The following is a 27461-nucleotide window of genomic DNA, read 5'->3' as shown; positions in this document are numbered from 1 at the left end:
AGTTCTGAAGCTTTCGTTCTGAGCGGGGGGGATATTTGTGTGCACCAGGGCGGAGCTCAGCTTCGTTCTCATTGGCTGGGTGCCGGCGGAAGCGGCTGCTTTTTTAGGGTCTGGAGGTTCCGGTGTTGTAGAGCTGTAGCACGATGGCGACTGATTCCTGGGCCCTGGCGGTGGACGAGCAGGAGGCGGCCGCGGAGGGGGTAAGGAGCCGTTCAGACTCCGCCATTATACCTGTGACACCCCGGTGGACACCTCCTCACCCACTGCCGGGGGTGCAGTTATCTGGGTGCTGGCACCCTCACTATACCTGACAGCCGGGGCAGGGCTCCTCAGTATCAGAGATGTTCTCCAGTGACCTGCTGACTGCCCTGTATCCAGTAGGGATGCTCCATACTGGTCTGTGGACCTACCTGAACCTCTGCCCCAGGACCATGTACATATTTTTTTTTTAAGATGTTTCACTACTGGCTTTCTCAATCTGTGGCATTAATGGGTTATTTCACTTAAAGGGGTTGTCTGGGTTCGGAACTGCACCCGGTTATATCCCTTTTTTCACCCAGGCAGCCCCCCTGATATGAGCATCGGGGTATTTCATGCTCTCCTTTGCTCAGCGCTGAATCACTCAGGGCAAGGGCTTTTTTTGGCGATTCGGTGACGTACCGGGCTCTCCATAAGGACTGCTAGGCAAAGGCTTCAGCCTAGCAGTGAACCCGGTGATGTCACAGGCACTGATGGGCACCCTAGCCTGTAAAATGGCTAGGGTAGCGCTAAAGCCTGCCCCTCAGTGCCTGTGATGTCACTTGCCTCCATGACTGAAGCATGAGTCGCCAGCATTTAAAGGGGTTGTCTCACTTCAGCAAATGGCATTTATCATGTAGAGCAGGCATACTCAACCTGCGGCCCTCCAGCTGTTGCAAAACTACAACTCCCAGCATGCCTGAACAGCCTACAGCAGGGCATTGTGGGAGTTGTAGTTTCACAACAGCTGGAGGGCCGCAGGTTGAGCATGCCTTATGTAGAGAAAGTTAATATAAGGTTCTTCCTAATGTATTGTGATTCTCCATGTTGCTTCCTTTGCTGGCTGGATTTTTTTTTTTTACATCACAGCTTGTATCCATTGGACGAGATCTGCTCCGCATGCGCGCTCCTATTGCATGACCTGTTACATGTGCACTTGGCAGCTGAAGGCATCTGTGTTTGTCCCATGTTCATATGTGCCTGCACTGATGGGAAAAATTGTGTTTTAATGTATGCAAGTGAGCCTCTAGGAGCAAAGGGGGTGTGGCCATTGCACCTAGTTCCAGAGAATACAAAGCCTCTATCAGTCCTTCTACACTTTAACAAAACCGGATGTGATATTTTCACTGCTTGGTCCCGTCAAAATGCAGAGGGCGCCTTAGTTGCAGAGATAGTGGAACCGCTAGGTGTAATGGTAACGCCCCCGTTGCTCCTAGAGGCTCATTTGCATATAGTAAAACCTCATTTTTCACTTAGGAACATGGCACCAACACAGATTCTTTCAGCTGTTAAGTGCACAGACAACCCATTAGGGGGATAGTGACGTGTTCCTCTGTCTCCTGAAAAATGTATGTGTGCATAGAAGATGGGAAGGAGGGGGATGCAGCTGAAGTTTGTGTCTGAGACTGCATGCTGTGAAGGGGAGGAGGAGGAGCGGGCGGCAGACATCAGAGCACACTGGTTCCATTACAGCAGGAAGAGCTCGCCTATTTGGCAGACATGGAGGGGGAAGAAAAGGGAAGGAAAAATACCCTAAATCACTGGCCATGCATCAGTCTTCATGACAGTCGAGCCTCGGAGGAGGTGTCCTTAACTTATAGGCTCTGATGAGGAGCAATGGTAACATTTGTTTTGGGGGTAATTACTCCATACCTAAACTTTATAGAGATTGGATGGACATTAGACGTGAGCGCCCGTGTTGGGGCTTTGGCTGTGATTGGAGCAGTTTTCAGTTGTAGGATTTATTAGGGTTGAATGTTGTTGGCGGATGGTCACTCCTCGGTGTCACTTATGGCTTACATCAGGGAAGAGTCGATCGCAGCAGACGTTGGGGGTCATTTATCAAAGCTTGTCTGGCTTAAAAATAGTTGCTAAGGCCATTTTGTGACACATTGGGGGTGTGATCGGTATCTTAACGCCTGCCCCGGGAAATCTACTACTTTTTCGCCTGGAAACGGGCAGCTCAGGGGGACAAATAAGATTAGGTTAGATTTGTCCTGGGGCCAATTTAAGGGCTCTTTCACACCTGCGTTATTGTCTTCCGGCATAGAGTTCCGTCATCGGGGCTCTATGCCGGAAGAATCCTGATCAGTTTTATCCTAATGCATTCTGAATGGAGAGAAATCCGTTCAGGATGCATCAGGATGTCTTCAGTTCCGGAACGGAACGTTTTTTGGCCGGAGAAAATACCGCAGCATGCTGCGCTTTTTGCTCCGGCCAAAACTCCTGAACACTTGCCGCAAGGCCGGATCCGGAATGAATGCCCATTGAAAGGCATTAATCCGGGTCCGGCCTTAAGCTAAACGTCGTTTCGGCGCATTGCTGGATCCGACGTTTAGCTTTTTTAGAGTGGTTACCATGGCTGCCGGGACGCTAAAGTCCTGGCAGCCATGGTAAAGGGGAGCGGGGGAGCAGCATACTTGCCATCCGTGCGGCTCCCGGGGCGCTCCAGAGTGACGTCAGGGCGCCCACACGCATGGATGACGTGCTCGCATGGCATGTCATCCATGCGCATGGGGCGCTCTGACGTCACTCTGGAGCGCCCCGGGAGCCGCACGGACTGTAAGTATACCGCTCCCCGCTCCTACTATGGCAACCAGGCTAATAGCGTCCTGGCTGCCATAGTAACACTGAAAGCATTTTGAAGACGGATCCGTCTTCAAATGCTTTCAGTACACTTGCGTTTTTCCGGATCCGGCGTGTAATTCCGGCAAGTGGAGTACACGCCGGATCCGGACAACGCAAGTGTGAAAGAGGCCTAAAGGGGAGGATAAGTCATCAGTATTAAAATCCCAGAAAACCCTTTTAAAGGGAACCTGTCACAGGGATTTTGTGTATAGAGCTGAGGACATGGGTTGCTAGATGGCCGCTAGCACATCCGCAATACCCAATACCCAGTGTGCTTTTATTGTGTAAAAAAAAAAAAACAACGTTGTTATAGACATGTAAATGAACCTTAGATGAGTCCTGTCTCCTCCATGCTTGAGATGAGTCCAGCGTGAAGGAGCCCAGCACCGGCCCGCATCTTCCGAATCTCCTTCTTACTCCCCGACGTCACAAAGCTAGAGCACCCTAATCTCGTTATGCACTAGCTAGCGCATGCGCAGTGTCGGCATGGTGTTGCTTCCCTGTGCTGGCATTAGCCTCAGGGAACGAACTGCGTATGCGCTAGATTACGGCGCTCTAGCTTTGTGACGTCGGCTCGCCATACCTTTTTTATATACCCACCGAGCCAGCTCACCACACGAGACTTCCTTCATGAGCTACTTGCTGCCAACGTCGAAAGTAGGTGGCGATAATAATGGGACTCTGTATGCTGTGTGTAACTCAGTCTTCAGAATTAAATATTTTCAAGCTATTTAATACACAATGAATGTACACAACCTAGTGATAAGTGCAACTCCTGTACTGGTAATGGGGTGACGTAAGGAGGACTTATCGGGTGCCAGCTGTACCTCTATGTGTATGTATACAGTGACTGCACCAGCAGAATAGTGAGTGCAGCTCTGGAGTATAATACAGGATGTAACTCAGGATCAGTACAGGATAAGTAATGTATGTACACAGTGACTGCACCAGCAGAATAGTGAGTGCAGCTCTGGGGTATAATACAGGATGTAACTCAGGATCAGTACAGGATAAGTAATGTAATGTATGTACACAGTGACTGCACCAGCAGAATAGTGAGTGCAGCTCTGGAGTATAATACAGGATGTAACTCAGGATCAGTACAGGATAAGTAATGTAATGTATGTACACAGTGACCCCACCAGCAGAATACTGAGTGCAGCTCTGGAGTATAATACAGGATGTAACTCAGGATCAGTATAGGATAAGTAATGTATGTACACAGTGACTCCACTAGCAGAATGGTGAGTGCAGCTCTGGAGTGTAATACAGGATGTAACTCAGGATCAGTACAGGATAAGTAATGTAATGTATGTACCCAGTGACTGCACCAGCAGAATAGTGAGTGCAGCTCTGGGGTATAATACAGGATGTAACTCTGGATCAGTAATGCATGTGGAATATGGTCCAGTTTCTTATAGAGATTAATCCTGTCAGTGTTTTCCCTCTAGTGATCTGTTATAGCTAGTTTGCTGTGTAGATATTTGAGCAAATCAGTAGCTTTAGGGTTTTGGACCTTTTTTTTTCTTCCAGACGGCCCTGTAGCTCCCTATATTGCAGTAGGATCCACCCTATAATCCCATCCACCCCTCTAACTCCTCCTATACATCTTGTAACAGGAATATTGAACAGAAAGTTAATTGTACGTTGGGAACCTGCTGCAGTGAATGAGGCCATTCATCCCTCATATACAGGGCAGACTGTTTCCGTATTGACAGTCGTCTGTATATAAGGTTTTTCTATATCCATGACAGGGAAGCGAAATGTCCTGCAGTGTACTGGAAGGTGAGGAGAGCTGTGCAAGTTGTATAAGATGTAGGGCTCATCCACTAGTATATGTATAAACATTTGCCTCACTGTTGTTAAACTCTCTGCTTGTAGGCAGTGAATAGAACATTCCTGTTGAAATCTGAAGTAGTGTGACAAACCCTCAGCTGTAAGAAGTATTACAGGGTAGACATCTCGTGAGCTTCACCGTAAGCCTACCCTTGAAACTGGAGCATTGCTCTGCTTTTAATACACATAGGATTGCTTACACTGATACACGGTAAGGCTACTTTCACACTAGTGTTAATATTTTCCGGTATTGAGATCAGTCATAGGGTTTCAATACCGGAAAAAAAAAACACTTTTGTTTTGCCCCCATTCATTGTCAATAGGGGCAAAACGTAACTGAACAGAACGGAGCGCTCCAAAATGATTCCATTCTCATACCGGAGAGCAGCATGCTGCGGTTTGCTTTCCGTCCTGGGATGCGGAGTAAGACGGATCAGTCATGACCCACAATGTAAGTCAAAGAGGACGGATCCGTTTTCTATGACACAATAGAAAAGATCCATCCCCCATTGACTTTCAGTGGAGGTCATGGCGGATCCGTCTTGGCAATGTTATAGATAATACAACAGGAGCCGTTCATAACGGATGCAGATGTTTGTATTATCAGTAACGGAAGCGTGTTTTTATTTTATTTTTTATAGTTTTTTTGCTGACAACGCTAGTGTGAAAGTAGCCTAACAGAACACCGCTGTGAGAGCAGAACCAGTTCTGGACGTCTCTCTCTGAATCTTAAAGGGCTTGTCTAGGATTAGAAAAACATGACTGCTTGCTTCCAAAAAAGCAGAGCCCCACCTATCTCGAAAGCCGCCATGTTTTTCTAATGCTGCACAACCCCCTTAACAATGTCTTCAGTCACTGGCAGCAAGTAGAAATCCCCTTTAAATGTTGTGTGCTCTTCTGCTCCAGCGGTAACCATGTTGAAATGAGTAGGAGTCTAAAGCGTCGTAACCGGCCAGCGGTATTGTACGGATGTGAGCGGCCGTAGGTCTTGGCGTACTCGTACGTTCAGTTGGTTTCTTTCTAAACGTCTGTTCTCTCTCTCCTCAGCTAAACAAGCTGCAGCTGAAAGAAGATAAGGTTGAGACACCTAAACCTGAGAGTAACGGTGAGTACCAGCCCGTCTGCTGCGAGATGCTTCACATGTTCCTTAGAACTACAGCCTCCATCTTCAGGGGAAACCACAACTCCCAGCATGCCCTGACCGTCACATAGAGGTTGCTGCCTAAAGGTGCCCATTATTGGGACCAGCTGGCATTGTGTGTCGGAGTGTCCCGGCCCTGCTCCTGGTGGCGGATGTTGGGGGAAGAGGGTTTAGGAATATAAGATTTGGCCGTGCCCATCCTCCGATCTCACACAATATGTCCGCCATCGGAGGAGCCGAATAGCAGCTTATTTTCCCCTCTCCTGTGCAAACCAGTGTACGTGTACGGTCACCAATATTTCTGCAGTGTTGTGAGGTGGGGGTTTCTGAGGGGATCTACATGATGAGGTCTCTCTCATCTCACGCCTGCAGTGCGCCCCCCTCCCAAGCAGTATAGCCTGCATGTCCTAAACGTGCGGTGGTAGCAGCCATGTCCCCAGGCGCATTTGGTAGAGATATCATTGGAAGGGAAAACTGATTTTTAAATACACAGTCTGATCTGCTGTACTAAAATAATGCAGAGGCCTTGTGCGCATGCACAGCAGTCCTGACAGTGTATTTCGAAGCAGCTCTGAGCGCTGACTGAAAAATTCAGTATTAGGCCTCATGCACGCGGCCGTGGCCGTATTGTGGCCTGCAAGCGGCAGGTTGGCAATCCACGGCCACCGACTGTGTGCACTACTCTTCACGGATGCGGACTCGTTCACTTGAATGGGTCTGCAATTCCGGAGATGCGGAACGGATTCACGGCATGGAACACACAGGAGCACGATGGAGTGCTTCCGTGGTGTTTCTTTCCGTTGTTCCGCACATGGATATGACTACTTTTTTTTTTTTTTTTTTTTTTTTGCGGTGCGGACAGACTACGGACCCATTCAAGTAGAATGGGTCCGGCCCGCTGCATGGATGCGCGGAACGGCCGCCCAACGGCTGTGTGCATGAGGGCCTTACTGTAGATAATGGTCTAGAATTTCCCTTTAACAAGAAACTGGACCACCCAAGGAATAGCCTGAAATAAAGAATTGGGAGATACTTGCCTAGCACAGTGTTTCCCAACCAGTGTGCCTCCAGCTGTTGAAAAACTACAACTCCCAGCATGTCTGGACAGCCTTTGGCTGTGCAGGCATGCTGGGAGTTGTAGTTTTGCAACAGCTGGAGGTACACTGGTTGGGAAACACTGGCCTAGCAGAAGCAGCTCCAGTTTTCAACCCTGGGCTCTGTATGCCTGAGCGCACATTGTCCACAAGTGACCGGTGCTCCAAAGAGGCCAGTGAATGGCCGCCATAGTCGCGTGTTATCGATGTGACATCTGGAGAACCGCAGCAGCAGAACTGGATCAATTATTCACAGTAGGCTATTCCAGGGGGGTGCTCCTGTTTTCTTGTTGAAGCCAGAAAACCTCTTTTAAAGGGGTTCTGAACTTTGTTTTAACTGATGATCTATCCTCTGGATAGATCATCAGCTTCTGATCGGCGGGGGTCCGACACCCGGGACCGCCGCCCATCAGCTGTTTGAGAAGGCCGCGGCGCTCCTGGAGTGCCGCTGCCTTCTCAAACAGCTGATCGGTGGTGGTCCCGGCTGTCGGACCCCTGCCGATCAGAAGCTGATGATCTATCCAGAGGATAGATCATCAGTTAAAACAAAGTGCAGAACCCCTTTAAGCATCAGTCTAGATGATGAACCTGGTAGAGGAGTCCAGACCGGGTAATCAGAAATGTCTGATTCCAACATGCAGTTTTGTACATGGAGGGGTCAGATTTTGATGAATGTTGCATACCTATAAAAACTTCCAGACCGCATGAAGTCGATGGTATACTTTATTTACAAAATTCATGAGAGTTAATGTATTAAAAAAACAGTGCAAGGTAATGGCGGCATCAACCGAGAGGGGCCCAAATGGTAACAATTCATACTATTCCAATGAAATAAAATCCAAGTTAAAGTGCAAAAATAATACAAATATGTAAAGGACAGAATCAATTACCCATAATCTGCCTCCTCCGCGTTTTGGCGAACCTTCGTCTGGGGGTGGCGTCATCACTGCAGGACACACACTAAATACTCACAAACACCAATCGCAACGTTCGATACCCATCATCAAATGCATAATTATGTACACCTGAATCCCAAAGCTCATACGGAGCGGGCTGCATGTATGTGACAAAACACGTCACCCGACGAATCAGTCGTGTGACTAAGTATCAGGTCACATGATGGGGTTGGCAATCCCAACGGCGGCATCAGATTATTGCGCAGGCCTAGCATTACCCCGCTCACAATATAAAGTTAATTCAAACCATATAATTTATTACAAAAATGAGCAATAATGTGCATCTATGTAAAAAATCATGTGCAAAAAATTAAAAATGATCATGAATAATAACAATATGACGAATGTTGCAACAGGACACATATTTGGACAAGCCTTACAACTGTGGCTTTCCAGAGGAAGCTGAATTTGGGCCTACAGCCCCGCAGAGCTAGATTGTATGGGCAACATGGCTATGACTTAAAGGGGTTGTGTCAGTTTATCAAATGGCATTCATCATGTAGAGAAAGTTAATACAAGGCACTTACTAATGTATTGTGATTGTCCATATTGCCTCCTTTACTGGCTGGATTCATTTTTTCCATCACATTATATACTGCTTGTTTCCATAGTTACAACTACCCCACAGTACAGCAGTGGTGGCCATGCTTGCACTGCGGGGTCGTTGTAACCATGGAAACGAGCAGTGTATAATGTGATGGAAAAATGAAGCCAGCCAGCAAGAGGCAATATGGACAATCGCAGTACATTAAGGCTGTATTACACTGGCTGATATTATTATTTTTTTGTTGGCGATCATCTTGCAGTGTAATACTGCCGCCGATTGCCTGATGAACAAGCATGCTTAAAAATCAGCACTTGCCGGCAGCAGATCGCGCTGTCTATTTACCATCTTGTGCCGACAAATCACTAGACAGTATGGGGACGAGCTATAACGATCGTTCCTCCCCATGTTGCGGAGGAGCTTGCTGGGTGTAAGGGTCCATTCACACGTCCGTATGTGTTTTGCGGATCCGCAGAACACTGACACAGGCAATGTGCGTTTCGGCACTCTCATCAAATGCCTTTTCTTGTCCGCAATTGCAGACAAGAATAGGACATGTTCTATTTAATTTTTTGGGCGGATCTGCAAATGCGGATGCGGACAGCACATTCCGGACCCATTGAAAATGAATGGGTCCGCACCTGTTCCGCAAAACTGCGGATCGGATGCGGACGTGTGAATGGACTCTTATGGTATTATTTCCTCCGCTAGCTAGCAGGTGATTGCTCAATCGGCCTGTGTAATACAAGCATTAGTAAGTGCCTTGTATTAACTCTACATCATAATGCTATTTGCTGAAATGAGACAACTCCTTTCAAAGTGTTGTCCGTTCTGGTTTCATGGCGGTCTTCACTGGACTTCTGGTCCTCGTCTGTGAACTTCAGCACAGACAGCGTCACGTGTGCCACAGCAACCAATGACTGGCCTCAGTTGTGAGGTGCCGCTCTGAGTGTGGGGAGGCAATGTCTCTCTCTCTCTCATTTAATACATGTGATCTGAACATACATACAGTATCTCTGGGAGGGTCGGGGAAGATGACCGTCAGCCAAATGTATGGGTGGCCATAGTGACATGGATGGAGGGGACGCCCCGTTGCTCACTGCATCTGTTCTTATTATCGCAGGCACAGATCCTGTCGACAATGGAGGAGCTGAGAAGACTGAAAATGGAGAAGAGAAATCTGAGGAGGACGATAAAGGTGAGATGCCGGATTGTGCGTGTGTTTAGTGCATGTTCCGAGCCTTCCTCGTTTACTGACCGTAAGCAGAGATATCAGTAGCGGCAAATCATCGAAATGCGAAGCCTATTGGAAAGTTCCAGAAAGTTTCCATTATCTAATAATGAAATATTTCCATACAACAAAAAGCACTCGGGTGACATTTATCAATCCGATTGTGCCAGAAAAATTGTGTTAAATTCACAAAATAGTGGGGGGGGTTTTATGCCGCTCTCTCCATCATCTTTCCAAAATGAAGCGTGGACAGTGTGGGAAACGAGGCCTGGCCAACTACAGGGACCAATTAATCTTATTTAATGAAGCCAGAAATCTATGGCAGCTCAGATTTCCGTTTAGATGAACGGACTGCCAGAGGATGCACCTTATTTACGATGCAGCCTGCGCCTCGTCATAAATTAGATGCGTCCTTTAGCAGCGCCGATCTTGATAAATCTCCTGCTTAGACTTTTGACAGCAATTTGATAGCCTATACTGAGCTGCTTCTGTCGAATATTAATTCTAGGGATCGACCGATTATCGGTTTTACCGATATTCAGGATTTTGAAAGTTATCGGCATCTATTTTGCCGATATTCCGATAACGAATCGGGAACAAGGATCGCGCTGCTGACAGCGCTCTGTGTTCCCTCAGCAGCATAGGGGAGAAGGAAGCAGTGTCTGCCTCCCCCCTGTGCCGCTGCCACCAATGAGGACGGAGGACAAGAGGAGGGAACGGGCTGTGGCCACTGCGCCACCAACGAAGATACCTTTTATTAATTCATATACAGGAGCTGGCTGCAGAATCACATAGCCGGCTCCCGACCTCTATGACAAGTGGCTGCGATCTGCGGTAGTGCGGCACCTGAAGGGGTTAACTGCCGCGGATCGCATCTACCGCTCATTCTGCAGCCAGCTCCCGCCTCCTGTATATGAATTAATGAGTTATCTTCATTGGTGGCGCAGTGCGCCCCCCAGTATTAATCATTGGTGGCAGTGGCCACAGGGTCCCCTCCCCCCTCTTCATTGGTGGCAGTTCCCATCGGTGCCCCAGCAGTGTAAGCTATTGAAGCCCCGGCTGCCATAGTCGGCTCCCTTACTGCTGGGTGCACAAAGCACAGGGCAGCAGGGACAATGTGAGGTCCTATTCACCCTGATACAGCTCTATTAGGGTGAATAGGACAAGGGTTCTAGTCCCTAAGGGGGCTAAAAGTTAGTAAAAAAAAATTATAATAATATTTAAGTATAAATGAAAATATTTACAAAAAAAAAAACCTACACGTTAACAATAAACGTGTTCATTTTCAGCAGATTTGTGTAGGAATTCACAGAATATCAGTATAAATTATTAGCTATCGGCTCTAAAAAAATCAATATCGGTCGATTCCCTAATTAATTCCATAAGTGTTACTTTTTTCCTTTTTTTTTTTTCTTTTTTTTCTTCCCGCCGTGAAACCTAAAATTGCCCTGGACCTTGACTGTGTAAAGGGGTTTTTCCACTCCCTCCTCAATTCACATCATGTGTGATGTATATGTTAGTTCCTTATCTTATGGGCACCGCAGATAAGTGTTGTATCCATGGCAGCGTGGATAGTACAACACCAATTAATTATCTTAAACTCGTTATATCTGATATTGCTGCTGCAGTTTATTGGAGAGAAAATGGCAGGAGTGAGAACCTGGGGCGAGGTGATAAAATTGTATACGTGCCTGTTCTCTATACCCACCTGCTGTACATCTATGACCCCTTTCCTTGTATCGTTCTCTCCCTTCAGAGGATAAAGCCGCTCAGTCCTTGCTCAACAAGCTGATCCGTAATAACCTGGTCAACACGACCCACCAAGTGGAGGTTCTGCAGCGTGACCCAAACTCTCCCCTGTACTCCGTGAAGTCCTTTGAAGAGCTGAGGCTGTAAGTTCTGACATTAAAGATGGGGGGGGGGGGGGATTCAAACAGTTTAGGATGGTGGTCTGCAATATATAGCGCTCCAGCTGTGGCGGAAATGCAACTTTCTGCATGTTGGGAGTTGTAGGTCGGCACCAGCAGGAGACAGACTGGTACTCGTCATCTGCTGGAGCTCCAGTGCAGACGGTGATGACTGCAATGCTGGACGTGGCAGACTTTCGTGACTGATGAGCGAACCACATTAACCCTTTTCTTTGCTGGTGAGGACCCCCACAGAATTTCCAGAACATGCCAGATTATCAGATTTTATATCTGGTTTTATACAGTACAGGGTGATGTTCCCACCCGGTAGTGTTCGGAAGTGCACGGCGAGGCGTCTTCCCTGCTCGGTAATGTGCAACCGCTGCGAAGGAGCAGCGCTAATTACATTACCGAGCCAAATCTCTCGCCTGCGTCTCCACGGCAACTGGCTCCAAAGGAGCCTACTCCCCTGCGTGGAGCCTCTTGGGCCTTTAATGACTGGCGTCAGGCCCCCTGCTCACATGTGCTTCTTAAGCGCTGGATAAACTGGCCATTATCTTTTTTTTATTAGTGTTGAAATTAACTTAATGTTCGCAATTTATTATTATAATTTTTTTCCTGTAACTTCATAGCTAAAATGAAGCCACTGGGAGACATTCGTGTATAGCTTTGGGTCGATCTCTGTGGTAGCACAGGGGGGTGGCTAGTCCTAGATCCCTGGAAAGGGGATGGCGGGGGTTGTGGACGCTTGTCATTATCTATTTAGGCCACCCGCACATGTTACCCACACATGTTTTTCAGCACAAATTCCTGTGTGAAAAACAACCGCGTAATACAGCACCGGCAAAGTGTATGAGATTATATGTATCTCATGTACACTCTGCGGATAGTGTGCACTGCAAATCTGCAGCATGTCCATTATGTTTGCGGTTTTAGCTGCCGATTCTAACCTTTTCCCAATGAAAAGTGAGATCTGCGCAAAACCGCGTCTAATCCACACCAAAGTGTGTAATTAGAAATGGCGGACTTTGGTGCGGATATGTTGCAGAAATGCACATAAAAACCGCAGCGCAATTCAGTACCAGCAAAGTGTATGAGATTAGACAGATCTCATGTAGACTTTGCTTTTTGCTTAGGTGCGGAAATTGACCTTCTCTGTGGATTTTGAAATCTGCAGCATTTGTGCTGTGTTTTTTTTTATTGTTTTGTTTTTTTTTGTTCTGCAGATTTCACCCTTTTTAATGGAAGGGTGAGATCAGTGGAAAATCTGTGTCAAATCCACACCAAAAAGCCCGGTAAGAAGCGCAGTTTTGGTGTTGATTTTCTGCATGTAAATGTGTACCGTGTGCAGCCATCCTTAGGGTCCATCTTGGCTTTCAAGTCTGTCCCTCTTCTTTGCTCTCAGTCGTAAAGGGGCTCTGCACTTTCATTTAACTGATGATCTATCCTCTGGATAGATCATCAACTTCTGATCGGCGGGGGTCCGACACCCGGGACCCCCGCCGATCAGCTGTTTGAGAAGGCAGCAGCGCTCCAGCAGCACCGCGGCCTTCTCACTGTTTACCGCCGGCCCACTGACATCACGGCTAGTATCAACTAGCGTGGGCGGGGCTAAGCTCCATTCAAGTGAACAGAGCTTGGCCCCGCCAACGCTAGTTTATACTAGTCGTGATGTCACTGGGCCGGTGGTAAACGGTGAGAAGGCCGCGGCGCTGCTGGAGAGCCGCTGCCTTCTCAAACAGCTGATCGGTGGGGGTCCCGGGTGTCGGACCCCCACAGATCAGAAGCTGATGATCTATTCAGAGGAGAGGATAGATCATCAGTTAAATGAAAGTGCAGAACCCCTTTAAAGATTTGGGATTTGATATTTTATTATCTATTTTTTTTTTTTTTTTAGGAAACCTCAACTTCTGAAAGGAGTTTACTCCATGGGATTTAACAGGCCTTCAAAAATCCAGGAAAATGCATTGCCGATGATGTTGGCAGAGCCGTAAGTATCTAGGCCATGCGTGTAGGTGAGGGTGTACAAACTTCTGGAAGGGGGGGGGGGGGGGGTTCCTTAGTACTGCATTCATATCAAATACATTGATACTCTAGCTAGGGCTCCAAGAGTCGAATTTACTAATGTGATTGCACCTAGACCTTGTTTATAAGGCTAATGTGCGAAAAAGAATAATCCACAGCACCTAGGTCGCCCGTTTTGGTTTACCAGCTTAATGATTTGGCAGAAAGAGGCATGGTTTAAGACCCAACACAGTGGACCACAGAAGTGTCCCACTTAGCCGTGCCCCAAATATATCACTCTGATGAATCTGGTGTGTCTTTAATGCCTATTTAAAAAGCATCTGTCAGCAGTTTTGTACCTATGACACTGGCCGACCTGTTACATGTGCGCTTGGCAGCTGAAGGCATCTGTGTTGGTCCCATGTGCCTATGTGCCCGCATTGCTGAGAAATGAGGTTTTAATATATGCAAATGAATCTCTAGGAGCAACGGGGGTGTTGCCATTACACCTAACTGCTCTGCTCTCTGCAGCGCCAGTGCTGTGCCAAGAGGCTCATTTGCATATATTAAACCGCATTATTCACCTCCCCAATGACAGCACCACAGAGAGAGGATCCGCCCCCAGGGACAGGAAACCTGCAGAATAAAAAGGTGGCGCCTCTTTCCCACCTCAGTGGTTTCCTGTCCCTGAAGCGGGAGACCTGCAGTTTTTTTTCCAGGTTCTACCCATATCTTGGAAGTCCCAGAGATGCTCTGGAGGGCTATGTGGCACATACCTACTGGGGTCTATCGCCCATATGTTGGGCTAGGCAGGACCCTAGGAGCCGGTGGTGGTTCAGGCTGCCTCCTGGCTCTTGCGGCAGGTGCGTGTGCGCTCCCCAATGGGAGTGAGGCCACAGGGGAGCAGTATGGAAGGAAATGGCCTCATGTGGGGTGCTGTATGCGGCCTTGATTCAGCAGGCGTTGGATCGTCCGAGCAACGTTACCTTGCATATGGTCCAGAGGAGAAAAATGTGCGAGAGGTGGACGCCACTTCCGGCAGGGCGTGCTTTCCACGTGACGAGCCTCCGGTAGCGCAGGAGCACCCAGCGCCGACCCCCTTCCCCCGTCTCATACCACTAAGCTGAGCTCTCCGACCCGAAGGATCCATCCCCCAACACTTCACCCGGAAAGAAGCAATCCTGACGTTGCCACCTGTGACTGACGAGGGGACATCCTCTGCGTCTGGAGGAAAGAAGGTTTGTACACAAACATAGAAGAGGATTCTTTACGGTAAGAGCAGTGAGACTATGGAGCTCTCTGCCTGAGGAGGTGGTGATGGTGAGTACAATAAAGGAATTCAGGAGGGGCCTGGATGTATTTCTGGAGTGTAATAATACAGGCTATAGCTACTAGAGAGGGGTCGTTATCCAGGGAGTTATCTGATTGAAGTCGGGAAGGAATTTTTTTTCCCCTTAAGTGGGGAAATTTTGGCTTCTACCGCAGATTTTTTTTTTTTGTGTGTGTGTGTTTGTTTTTTTTCCCTCTGATTCAACTTGCAGGATAACAGGCCGAACTGGATGGACAAATGTCTTTTTTCGGCCTTATATATTATGTTACTATGCTGATGGACTCGTTAGCGTGCCTGGATATTCTGTTTGCCTTTTTTGGGGGGAATTCACTGTTTCAGCCAACTCAAGGCCTAGGAAGATATAATGGTGGCGTAGTCGCCACCTGTTGGTCATGATTGTTTTTCCTTTTTCTGTTCTTGATCTATTGGTTCTGCTCAGGTTATCTCCGCTGAAGTACCTGGGGGTTTATATTGCCCCTACATATCTCACTGTACTCCAGTAACTTCCCTCCCCTCTTTCGTGGGCTTAAGTTCCTCCTCGTAAAATGGAAACCCCTATATACATATCATTGCTAGGCCGCATAGCATTGGTGAAGATGTCCCTCCTCCCAAAATTGCTTCATTACTTTGAGACTTTCCCAGTACGAATCCCTATGTCAGAACTACGCCTCCTCCAACAGGCCATTCTCTTCTTCATATGGCAAGGTAAACATCACCGCATCCCCCGCAAGGTTATGTTCGCGGCCACGGAGGTGGCCTATCAGTCCCTAATATCATGCACTATTACTGGGCTTCTCATTTGCGTGTCGTTCCTTATTGGGCGTCCCAACAGGCATACACCAAATGAATAGAAATCGAAAAGCTCTGGATTGCCCTGGTTCCTCTGAACCCCCTGCTATGGCAGTAGACCCCCGTAGCCCCCCACACTCCCCTCCTGGGGCCTATGGCCTTTACCAAACACATATGGGACACCTGCCACAGCCGATTTGCCTTAGCCTCCCAGCTATTCCCTCCAGCTTAACTGCCCCTATGGTCCGGGTCTGGTCGTCGTTGGGTCTTTTCCGCCTGGCGGACATTGTGGATGCTTCTACTCTGACGCTGAGATCCTTTGCGCAGCTTCCGGACCAACCGAAAGTACCGGCGACGGAGGGACTCCACTACCTCCAGGTTCGTCACTATATGAGCACTACTTTTGGTTCGCTTAAGGTGTCACTCCCTTCCCCATTTGAGCATCTGTGCCGACTGGGCACCGGGACGAGAGATCTGATCTCTCTCATCTACCGCTTTTGGCCACATCCGCGGAGGACGAGATCCTACATCATGGATAAATGGGCTACCGCCCTCGGATCGCCTCTTTCTCGCAGCGCCTGGCAGACTGTATGGAATAGGGCAGCCCAGTCATCTATTTGCACCACGTGTAAGGAGACGCAGTATAGGCTGCTCATGCACTGGTATCCTGCCCCTGCACTCCTACATTCCATAAACCCCACTGTTCCATCTGTCTGCTGGCGGTGCTTGAACGATGTGGGTACCATATTTTTGGGATGTGCCCCAGTATCGCCTCATTTTGGGGGGAAGTGAGGGATGTGGCTCATTCCCTTTTTGGATCCCCCGTACCGCTAGACCCAAAGGTCTACTTGCTTAACCTACCACCTCCCAGGGTTGAACAAGCACTCCTCCAGGCTGTTCCTCTCACTATGTACTGCAGCCAAATCCTTGATCGCTAAATCCTGGAAACAGACTACCCCTCCCACCAAGTCCATGCTTTTAGTCAGGGTCCGTGACTTCAGGTTTATGCAATGTCTCACGGTTTCCCTTTAACAATGCCGTGGAACAATTCCAAGTGATATGGCTACCCTGGGATACAAACCTGGCATCCCCCCTAATTAATGGTCTCTCCCCCTTACCTGTTCCTTTCCCTTTGTGTTCTGTCAGTTGTCTTACCCCCAGTCCTGAGTTTTATGGGTTACTTCTTTGGGTATAACTATGGGACCTGTACTGCTGTACACAATGTTTTTTGTGCATTTTCCCATTTTGATGGTCTGCTAAATGACTCTATAAGCTATGTCGTACAATTTAATGTTGTTCCTTTATTCTTTTCTGTACTATTGAAAATATGCACATTTTGTGCTAATAAAAAAGTGGTTATTTCTTCTCTCTAGACAAGGCCGAAGAAAGTTTTTTGGCAAATAGAAAAAGAGTGCGCATTATGTAGATGTCGCCTATCTTCCTCATATGAAAAGAAGCTGTGTGAGCAGTGTATAGAGAAGACTGTGGCGGAAGAATCGCCTAGTCTTTTTAAAAGTATAAAATCACTCATCTGGTTGGAAGTGAGTTTCTCTAAGGGCATGTAAACGCCAAAAGAGATCAGGAGAAGATTAGGGGTCAGAGGTGAATTCTTCAAATGATGGCGAAGAAGTAGTAGAAACATATGACTCAGAATTCCTCGGATGAGGCGATGGAGGGTAGACCGGTTGAAGACACTGACAAATTGTTAAAAGCTATACGTTCCACTCTAGACTTAGAAGATGTGAAAGATTATAAATCTGTAGTTGATTTGGTATTTGAAGGCCTTCAGGAGAAGAGACGCAGATGTTTTCCGTTGCACAAAAGTGTGTTAGGTCTCATTGATAGAAAATGGAAGAGACCGGATAAAAAAAACCTTTTTTACTAAAGGATTTAAAAGAAAATATCCATTTTGAGGCAGAAGCTTCTTCCTCTTGGGATAAAGCCCCAAAGATTGATGTCGCCATTTCCAAGATCTCCAAAAAAAATCCTCTCTCTCCCCTTTGAGGATATGCGATTCCTGAGGGACCCATTAGATAAGATTGATTCTTGTCTAAAAATCACCTGGGAGGCTGTGGCCTCCGCATTTAGACCGTGTATTGCTGCCACTGTCACGGCCAGATCCATGGACATCTGGTTGGAATGTCAGATTAGAGAAGTGTTCAAGAGAGCAAATTTTGGCCTCCTTACCTACTCTACAGAGGGCCACTGATTTCATTGCAGATGCCTCTGTGGATTCAGTTAAGCTGGTTGCGCGGGCTTCCTCCTTGTCTAATTCTGCCCACCGAGCTCTTTGGCTAAAGAATTGGAGAGGTGGAGATTTGTCCTCTAAACAGATTGTGCAGCATTCCCTGTCAGGGTTGGTTTCTGTTTGGTCCAGAACTAGATGCCCTCTTAGAGAAGACGGCAGATAAGAAAAGGGTTTCCGGGGTTTTCTCCTGGTGCCTCCTCGACTCCATTTTCTAGATCCAGACGGCCCTTTTGTTCATCATTTAGATTTCAGAATGGGAACAAATTAACGATAAAAGCCAGAACCCTAGATCAGGGGGAAGGGCTTCCGGTTTGGTGGTTCCTCCTCCCAGCCTAAGAAGCCATCACAGCAATGACGCCAGAAGTTCGGTGGGAGAAAGGCTAAAATACTTTCTTCCCGGGGGGGGGGGAGAAGATGGCAGGAGATTGGGGCAGGAATATTTTAAGAGAAGATTTAAATTTTGTGCAAATCCTCCCCAAAGGTTTGTAGTCACAAAGACGCAAAGTTTAGTTATGGAGAAGGGGTTTTACTCTCCGCTGTTTCTAGTGAAGAAACAAGACTACGCCTTTCGCACGATTATAAATCTGAAACATCTAAACAGATACCTTCTCTTCAGGAAATTCAAGATGGAAACGGTAAAATCGTCAGTTCATCTTCTGTATCACAAATGTTTTATGGCGGTACTGGATTTTAAGGACGCATATTATCACATCCCTATTCATCCTGTGCACCAACAGTTCCTCAGAGTGGCAGTGACTGTAGAAGGAAGTATTTGTCACTTCCAATTTCAGGCTCTTCCGTTTGGCCTCTCTATGGCCCCCAGAATATTTACAAAAGTGAGTAGACTCGTTTATAAGAAAGGAGAGCATCCTATTCCTGCCCTACCTGGATGATTTTCTAATCCTAGCAGGCTCTCAGCAGGATTGTGTGATGGCAGCTCAGGAGGTGAGGAAGATTTGGGATGGATTCTCAATCTCAAAGTCCAGAATGGTGCCAGAGACTCGTCAAGTGTTTCTAGGGCTTCTCCTGGATTTGGTAGTGCAGAGGATCTTTCTGACCGAGGAGAAGATTCTGCAAGTCCAGACAAAGCTGCAAATGTTAGGCTACTTTCACACCTGCGTTAGGTGCGGATCCGTCAGGTATCTGCACAGACTGATCCGCACCTATAAATGCAAATGATGGTATCCGTTCAGAACTTGCACCATATTGGGTCAACGTCAAACGGATCCGTCCCCATTGACTTACATTGTAAGTCAGGCCGCATCCGTTTGGCTCTGCACGGTCAGGCGGACACCAAAAAGCTGCAAGCAGCGTTTTGGTGTCCACCTCCAGAGTGGAATGGAGGCGGAACGGAGCCAAACTGAAGCATTCTGAAGGGATCCGTTTGGGGCTAAACTGATCCGTTTGGGGCCGCTTGTGAGAGCCTTGAAACGGATCTCGCAGGCGGACACCGAAACGCTGGTGTGAAAGTAGCCTTAGACTGCCCAGAATTTGACAGTCAGAAAAGCTATGTCTTTTCTGGGGTCACTAACCTCCTGTATTCCGGTAGTGGAATGGGCCTAATTTCATACTCGACAGCTACAGAAAGAAATACTCCTATCATTGAGGAAAACTGGAGGATCTTTGGACTCAAAGATAATAATCTCCAAGAAAACTTTAGAAGATCTATCCTGGTGGGAAAACGGCACAAACTTGAATAGGATTCCTTGGGGGTACCCCGATCCAGTAGTGATACCGGGTCAGTGGTCTCCATTGCAGAGGATGTTCTCCTCAAACAGGAAAGGGCTGCTAGCAAGAAGACTGGCCTTGGAGACGGCGTTACCCTTTATTCATCTAAAACATGTCAGAATAATAATGTCAGACAATCTGTCTGCAGTAGCTTACATAGACCATCGGGGGAAACAAGATCGGTTATTCAATTTTTAGGAAGGAAAGGAGAGTCATCTGTCTGCTCTTTGCATAAGGGGCCAGGAAAACTTCCAGGCGGATTTCTTGAGCAGTCATCAGCTAAGACTGGGAGAATGGTCCCTCAACCCTTCTGTATTCTCACGACTAGTATCAACTAGCGTGGGTGCGGCTAAGCTCCATTCAAGTGAACAGAGCTTAGCCGCGCCCACGCTAGTTGATACTAGTCGTGGCGTCACTGGGCCGGCGGTAAACTGAGAAGGCCGCGGCGCTGCTGGAGCGTCGCTGCCTTCTCAAACAGCTGATCAGCGGGGGTACCGGGGGTCGGATCCCGGCCGATCATCTATCCAGAGGATAGATCATCAGTTAAATGAAAGTGCAAAACTTCTTTAAAATACAGGTCTCTGCCCTGGGGGGTAAAAGTTTTGCTGTTGACCCTTGGGTACGAAGACCCAGGTGGAAAGAACATTTCACTGCCTAGATGTAAGAAGTCGTAAGCATTATCTAGAAGTCTGCCCTGTTTGTGTGTTTGTTTTTTCAGGCATAAATAAGGGTAAGGTGGCCTCAAAACGTTCCCTAGCCAGGTGGATTAGGGCAGTTATCTCTGGCCTACTCCCTTTCTGGGAGTTCTCCTCTTTCTCTGAAAGGAAAATGTCTCTCCAGCAAATCTGTAAGGCTGCCACGTGGTCTTCTACCTTCTACCGTCACTATTGGCTTTAACTAAATCCTGTCTCTGATCTTCTGTTTGGGAAGAAAGTTCTAGAAGTTGTTTCCCACCCTTAAGGAGGGTGTTCTCTGTAATCTTTCTCTGTGGTGCTGTCGTGGGGGAAGGGAAAAATGATTGCACTCCCCGGTAATCGGATTTTCCAGACCCCGCGACAGTATCCTTCCTTATTCCCTCCCTGGTGTGACTGGTGCTAAGTGTTTTGCACAAGGTGTAGCAAAAAAAAAAAAAAAGGAATTGTATAAACTAACCCAGTTTGGAGTCCCTCATGTTCTGTAAACCACTGAGGTGGGAGACAGACTCCACCTTATTATTCTGTAGGTTTCCTGTCTCTGGGGCGGATCCTCTATCTCTAGTGCTGTCGTGGGGTCTGGAAAATCCGAATACCGGTAAGTGTAATCATCACTTTTCTCAGCAATGCGGACAACACAAATGCCTTCAGCTGCCAAGTGCACATGTAACAGGTCAGCCGGTGTCATGGGTACAAAACTGCTGACGGATGCTCTTTAAGTTTATGCCGTCTATGTTTTTAACAATTGATAAATCTGCCACATTGTCTGACTCTGTTTTATAGGCCCCAGAATCTGATTGCTCAGTCACAGTCTGGTACAGGAAAAACTGCCGCCTTCGTTTTGGCAATGCTCTCAAGAGTTAACCCTGCCAATAGATACCCACAGGTAAGTGTGAAAAGAGTAGAATACATCTGAATAAAGAGCTTAGTCAGTGTACATACATTACTAACCCTGTACTGGTCCTGAGTTACATCCTGTATTATACTCCAGAGCTGCACTCACTATTCTGCTGGTGCAGTCACTGTGTACATACATTACTAACCCTGTACTGGTCCTGAGTTACATCCTGTATTATACTCCAGAGCTGCACTCACTATTCTGCTGGTGGGGTCACTGTGTACATACATTACATTACTTATCCTGTACTGATCCTGAGTTACATCCTGTATTATACTCCAGAGCTGCACTCACTATTCTGCTGGTGCAGTCACTGTGTACATACATTACTTATCCTGTACTGATCCTGAGTGGCATCCTGTATTATACTCCAGAGCTGCACTCACTATTCTGCTGGTAAAGTCGCTGCACACACATTGTTCTGATGGCACTGCACACTCCTGTATTAATGTGAAGGTTAGTGTTAATGTCAGTCATTTTGTTTCTCTCCGCAGTGCCTGTGTCTTTCTCCCACATACGAGCTCGCCCTGCAAACCGGAAAAGTCATTGAACAGATGGGCGAGTTCTATCCCGAGCTGAAATTGGCTTACGCTGTACGAGGGAACAAATGTGAGTGCTGCCCAGTAAATGGCATCAGATGCTGTTGTCTAGAACAGGTTCCTTCTGAGGGTCACTGCACAGACACGTCGGCGTATTCGGGCGCTGCTTGTGAAGTGGCAGCTTGTTGCTAAGGAGCAGCTGCGACTCTGAATGTCATGGATAATGGCGGATCTTGTCCTTTTATGAAATCTCCCCTTTAGCTGCAGATATTTGGACCTTTTCAGATGCGCTGTTTGTTATGGTATCGCTCTACGTCTTTTGTATAGGTCACTAGCTGTCTCCTCTCAATTGAGGCATTGCTGGTTGTGAATGCATCTGGTAAGTGCTGATCAAGAAGCAGAAATCTAGTGTGGTATTTGCAGACCACTACGACTCCAGGCATGTTCTATTGTAGCGGGCTAGATATTTTAAGGGATTTTCCAAGACCGAGAAATCATGGCCTGGGTCAAGTGCAAATGTAAAAAAAAAAAAGTCTTGCATCTCATGAGCGCTCGGGGTCCAGTGGCAACCTGTCTGCACGGTGGGCTTTGTGGTAACCTGAGGCGACGTACATGTATGTTTGATTTTTCCGTTTTCATTTTTTACTTCCCGCCTTCCTGGAGACCTATTTTATTTTTTATTTTTTTTCTTCTTCCATTTCACATAGCCATGTAAAGACTTGTTTTTTTGCGGGACAAGTTGTACTTTTTTTTTATGGCACCGTTTAATATAACATACAATGTAGTGTAAAGTTGTAAAAAAAATAAAAAAAAAAAATAGGGTGGAATTGGGGGAAAAAAACGCAATTCTGCCACAGCTTCATGGGTTTTGTTTTTACGGTGTTCCCCACACAGTAAAACTGACTTGTTACCTTTTTTTTTCCTCTAGGTCAGTACTATTACAATGATACCACATTTATATATTTTTTGAATACTGAAAAAATAAACTTTGGGAAAAAAAAAAAATCTTTTAATCTCCATATTCTGACCGCCATAACTTTTTTCTTTTTTTTTTCTATGGAATTATTAATTATTATAATAATAATTCCATAGACATAAAAAATAAAAAAATAAAAAAAAATATTATTTATAATATATCTTTTTTTTTTTGAGGGACGGTCTGTATTTTTAATTGATGCAAATAAAGTGTGTATGACTTTAGTCACTGTTTATAAAAACAATAATTTTGGGGCGTAGGAGAAGTGCTAAAAAAAATTATGTTGAGCCATTTTGCCACAGGATTATAAGTGCTTTGTATGGCAGGTGCCTGTGCTTTCTGACTAGTGTCTCCTTTCATGTCTCCGCAGTGGAGCGTGGGCAGAAGGTTGCAGAGCAGATTGTTATCGGGACGCCGGGGACCGTGCTGGACTGGTGCTCCAAGCTGAGGTTTATTGATCCCAAGAAGATGAAGGTGTTTGTGCTGGATGAAGCCGATGTCATGATAGCAACGCAGGGGCACCAGGACCAAAGCATCCGCATCCAGAGGTGAGTGCTGGGCGAGCGCTGTGTTGCCTGCGGCCTCAGTATGGGCTGGAAGTTGATGAGGCGTTCTGTATTTCAGGATGTTGCCTCGGGACTGCCAGATGCTCCTGTTCTCCGCTACATTTGAGGATTCGGTGTGGAATTTTGCTCAGAAAGTCGTTCCTGAACCCAACATCATCAAACTGAAGCGAGAAGAGGAGACTCTAGATACCATTAAACAGTATTATGTGCTCTGCAACAGTCGGGAAGAGAAGTTTCATGCCCTCTGTAACATCTATGGGTCTATCACCATAGCACAGGCCATGATCTTCTGCCATGTGAGTGCAGCCACCGGCTGAGCGGAGGGGAGGGGGGGGGGGGGTGGGTGTGTGTATTTCTGTATTAAACCAGTAAAATTAATATATAATTTTCACTGCAGACCCGGAAAACTGCCTCTTGGCTTGCAGGAGAGCTGTCTAGAGAAGGCCACCAGGTGGCGTTACTCAGCGGTGAGATGATGGTGGAACAGAGAGCAGCTGTAATCGACCGATTCAGAGAAGGCAAAGAAAAGGTTCTAGTTACCACCAACGTGTGTGCCAGAGGTGGGTAAAACAGAACTGCCGCCATGGTGATTGGATAGATCCCAAGTCTAAAGCTCCACCTGTCTGTATAGAACCTAAACGAGATAATAAAGTCAGGGTCATACTTTAGGTGTGAACTGTGCTGAATACAGAAGAGAGACCCAGGAGAGTCTGATCTCCTGCAGTTGCTGACAAGACATGGACTGCGGACTATAGGGTGTTGTAAGAGGAGAACTTGTGTAGGTAAAATGATTCTTCCCCATTTCTCCAGGCATCGATGTGGAGCAGGTCTCTGTGGTGATCAACTTTGACCTCCCTGTGGACAGAGAGGGGAATCCAGACAAGGAGACGTATCTGCACAGAATCGGGCGCACAGGGCGTTTTGGCAAGAGAGGGCTGGCCATCAACATGGTGGAAAGCAAACACAGCATGAACATCCTAAGACAAATTGAGCAGCACTTCAGTAAGTTGTTCTCCACTCATGCAAACGACCCAACCCGGGCCACTTGAATAGGGTCCGTGAACCGCATCTGACGGTGCATGCAGTACTGTTTTGCGGTGCAGAGGCACGGCCAGTAGCACTCCGTAGTGCTTCTGTGGGGTTCCGATCCGTGCTTCCGCACCGCATCTCCGGATTTGCTGACCCACAATACGGCCGTGTGCATCAGCCCTAAGGGTGGGTTCACATCGGCATTTAGTACGTCAGGCTTAGTAAATGGGTTAACCTGTTCGAGATGCACCAAATTTATGAAGAGTACATGCCCCTTAATATTTTTGGCGCATCTGCAATACTAAACTGTGTGGGACCAGGTCGCAAATGGTGTAGGTTTCAGATTTAATCAATTTTATAGCAGTTTTCTGGTGCAAATTATACTAAATATAAACAGGTGGCCACTCCACCCCCGGTTGCCATCATGCTCCTACAGTGACATCTCTTTAAAAAGTAAAAGAACCGGTGTGTAAAAAGGGGAAAAGTCACCATTTTTGTGACTTGGCTTCCAGAAGACACAAAATTGTGTCCCTCCTTTTTTTTTTTTTTTTTTTTTTACAAAAATGGACGTACAGCTCATGATACATTAGGTCCTATATTTTTTGGGGGGTGCGCAATAGAAAATTTTCCCATAGACTTCTCTATAGAGACAAAACAAGAAAAAATAGTGACTTAAAATGCTGCACCATAAAAAGCTTGTTTAAAATTTCATTGTGGTTGGTTATTTTTTTGCAAGCCAAAAAGCTCCCAAAAGTAACAGAGTGTCAGCACCCTAACCAAGGGCTGAAAGATGAGGTAGAAGGTGCAGCAAAACTGTATTTTTGGGGAGGAGGAAGAGTTCTTTATATACTTCTAAGCACATTTTACAATGCTGCAGCTTGAAGGGTTTTTAAAGGGTTGGTCCATCTGGGACATGAATGGCAGGTGGTGGTCCCATCTCTCCATGACATTGCCCCCGAAGTGAAGGAGAGCAACATGCATGTGCAGCATGCTTTCTATTCACTCCAATGGGGGATCTAAAAATATAAAAAAGTCGATCCAGTGCTCAGCTATTTTTGGAACTGCCATAGCGATGAATGGAGAAGTGACCGTGCTTGCACCGCGTGGTCTCCTTCACTTCAGGGGGCCTATTTTGAAGATGGGTGTAGGTCACAGAGATGACTCGCAGGTCCTAGCGATATGCCATCAATGTCTGAGATGGGAATACCCCTTTATTGTAGGAGAGCGAGCGGCAATCAAATGGAGCAGCCTCCGATGCTCACGTGTCTCTTCTTCTTCTTAGATAAACCCATTGAGAAGTTGGATACAGACGACATTGACGAGATTGAGAAAATCAACAACTGAATGAACCTGCGCTCACCTTCGCCCCACTCCCAGGAGGATGTCTCCCATCAGACGCCGAGGCGACATGCGGGACCCAATGTTTTTAGCCTTGTGTTAAAAAAAAAATTCTTAAACTTTTTTATTTATTTTTTTTCCTCCCCGGACCACACATTAACCCCTCCTCTGCTGTCAGGACTTTTTCTCCCAGCATTGGGGTTAATTAATCAACTGCTTAACCTGTTACCCATTCACACCAGCAGATCACTCTTTTCAGTCACTTGGGAATACGCTACGATGAGAATTTTCACCTGGACAGAACGGGCACGAAGTGACGGCCGCCTCCATTCATCATCTGGTGGCGCTGGTCACTTGGTGAAGAGACTTTCAGTTGTTTATCCAAATTATATTTTTTTTATCCAGATTCCCCCCCGTCTTTATTTTTGTCTTCCTCTTGATATTTTAGCTCCCCTTGGAGGACTTCAAGCATGGTATACGCTATTTATTTTATGTTGGTCCTTTACTATAGCTATTCTATGCTTCAATATAGATTTTGCTCTTAACTACTTTTAGTAGCCGGTGACTCTCTTGTAGAGAGAAGTCCCAGCATTCCCTGCTGGTTGGGCAAGGCAAACTGGGATATGGTAGATTATGGGGTGAGGTGGGCACAGCTGTCAGGTAAGCGGACATCATTGCAGGCTGTCTCCTGGGGATCTGTCTATCTGCTCCTCTGCGTGACCGTGGACAGAAGATCCATAAGTCATCAGCCGGTCCATCTCTCCATTTGCTGGGTCATGAGCTGGGTACCTACCCCCCTGTGTTAACACGCTAGCATGTTTTTTTTGTTCATATAGACAAACAAACAAAAACAAAAAAGCTTCAGAACAGAAGCAGGAAATTTTTACCAAGTAAAATTTATAGGCTAAAAAAAAAGGATCTGTACCTAAAGTTTTAGGACAATGGACTATTTTAATTAGATGAGAAAATTGTAGATGAATCCGCAGGAGCGACATTTGTGCCGGGGAAGGATGGATTCCTGCTGCTCTGCTGTTTCCTTATGTTTGAATAATAAAGAATGTGATGAGATCAAGCGGCTGGTTATGAAGTTGTATTTATTACCACTCAACTGGGGGAGGGTCTAATCCGTATGGCCACTGTTTGGGGCTATGCCCCTCCTGGGCAGACCCGTTCACCGACGCTGCCTCCCTGAAACTTCTCCCTTTGGCCTCTGCTTCTCTGTACAGCTCCCTGAATGTAAACTTCTGTTTTTTTTTTTTTACGTTGCTGGCTGCAACGGTGACCTGCTCCCCTGGCATCAATTGACCAATAGATGTGATGCGTGGGGGTAAAAATGAAAGTTTACATTCGGGGAGAGCTTAACCCCTTTAACATTCAGCCAAGCCTGCTGATTTTAGCGAGACGTTCATCTAGTGCAGGGATGCTCAACCTGCGGCCCTCCAGCTGCTGTAAAACTACAACTCCCACCATGCCCTGCTGTAGGCTGTCCAAGCATGCTGGGAGTTGTAGTTTTGCAACAGCTGGAGGGCCACAGGTTGAGCATCCCTGATCTAGTGGATGTTGGAGGGACGACTTGAGCAGGTGTATTTTTAAAGGGGTTGTCCAATTAAGACTATGTATCCACAGGATGGGGGGGGGGGGGAGAGATGTTTGATCAGCAGGGGTCCAACCACACCACTGAGGGCCCAGACAATTACAAGAAGGGGGTCCATACTCCCCATTTTAATGGAGTGTCCACAGCTACATTCAG

At 46.8% G+C, this 27461-nt stretch overlaps 1 protein-coding gene across 1 annotated transcript; it reads left to right on the top strand.

Moving 5' to 3' along the window:
* On the top strand, window positions 1–26783 carry LOC122929055 (ATP-dependent RNA helicase DDX19A). Its single transcript, XM_044282498.1, has 12 exons — window positions 1–200; window positions 5749–5806; window positions 9560–9634; window positions 11424–11559; window positions 13472–13564; window positions 21149–21251; window positions 21758–21872; window positions 23149–23326; window positions 23403–23640; window positions 23742–23904; window positions 24155–24346; window positions 25656–26783. Exons 1-12 carry the CDS (start codon window positions 144–146, stop codon window positions 25715–25717), a joined length of 1470 nt encoding a protein of 489 aa, XP_044138433.1. The 5' UTR covers window positions 1–143; the 3' UTR covers window positions 25718–26783.
* Window positions 26784–27461: the final 678 nt, after the last annotated feature.

Source organism: Bufo gargarizans, chromosome 2 (genome assembly GCF_014858855.1).
Source record: "Bufo gargarizans isolate SCDJY-AF-19 chromosome 2, ASM1485885v1, whole genome shotgun sequence".
Classification (NCBI taxonomy): Eukaryota; Metazoa; Chordata; class Amphibia; order Anura; family Bufonidae; genus Bufo; species Bufo gargarizans.
The sequence above is the reverse complement of the archived record's forward strand: the minus strand, read 5'-3'. Positions and strand labels throughout refer to the sequence as shown.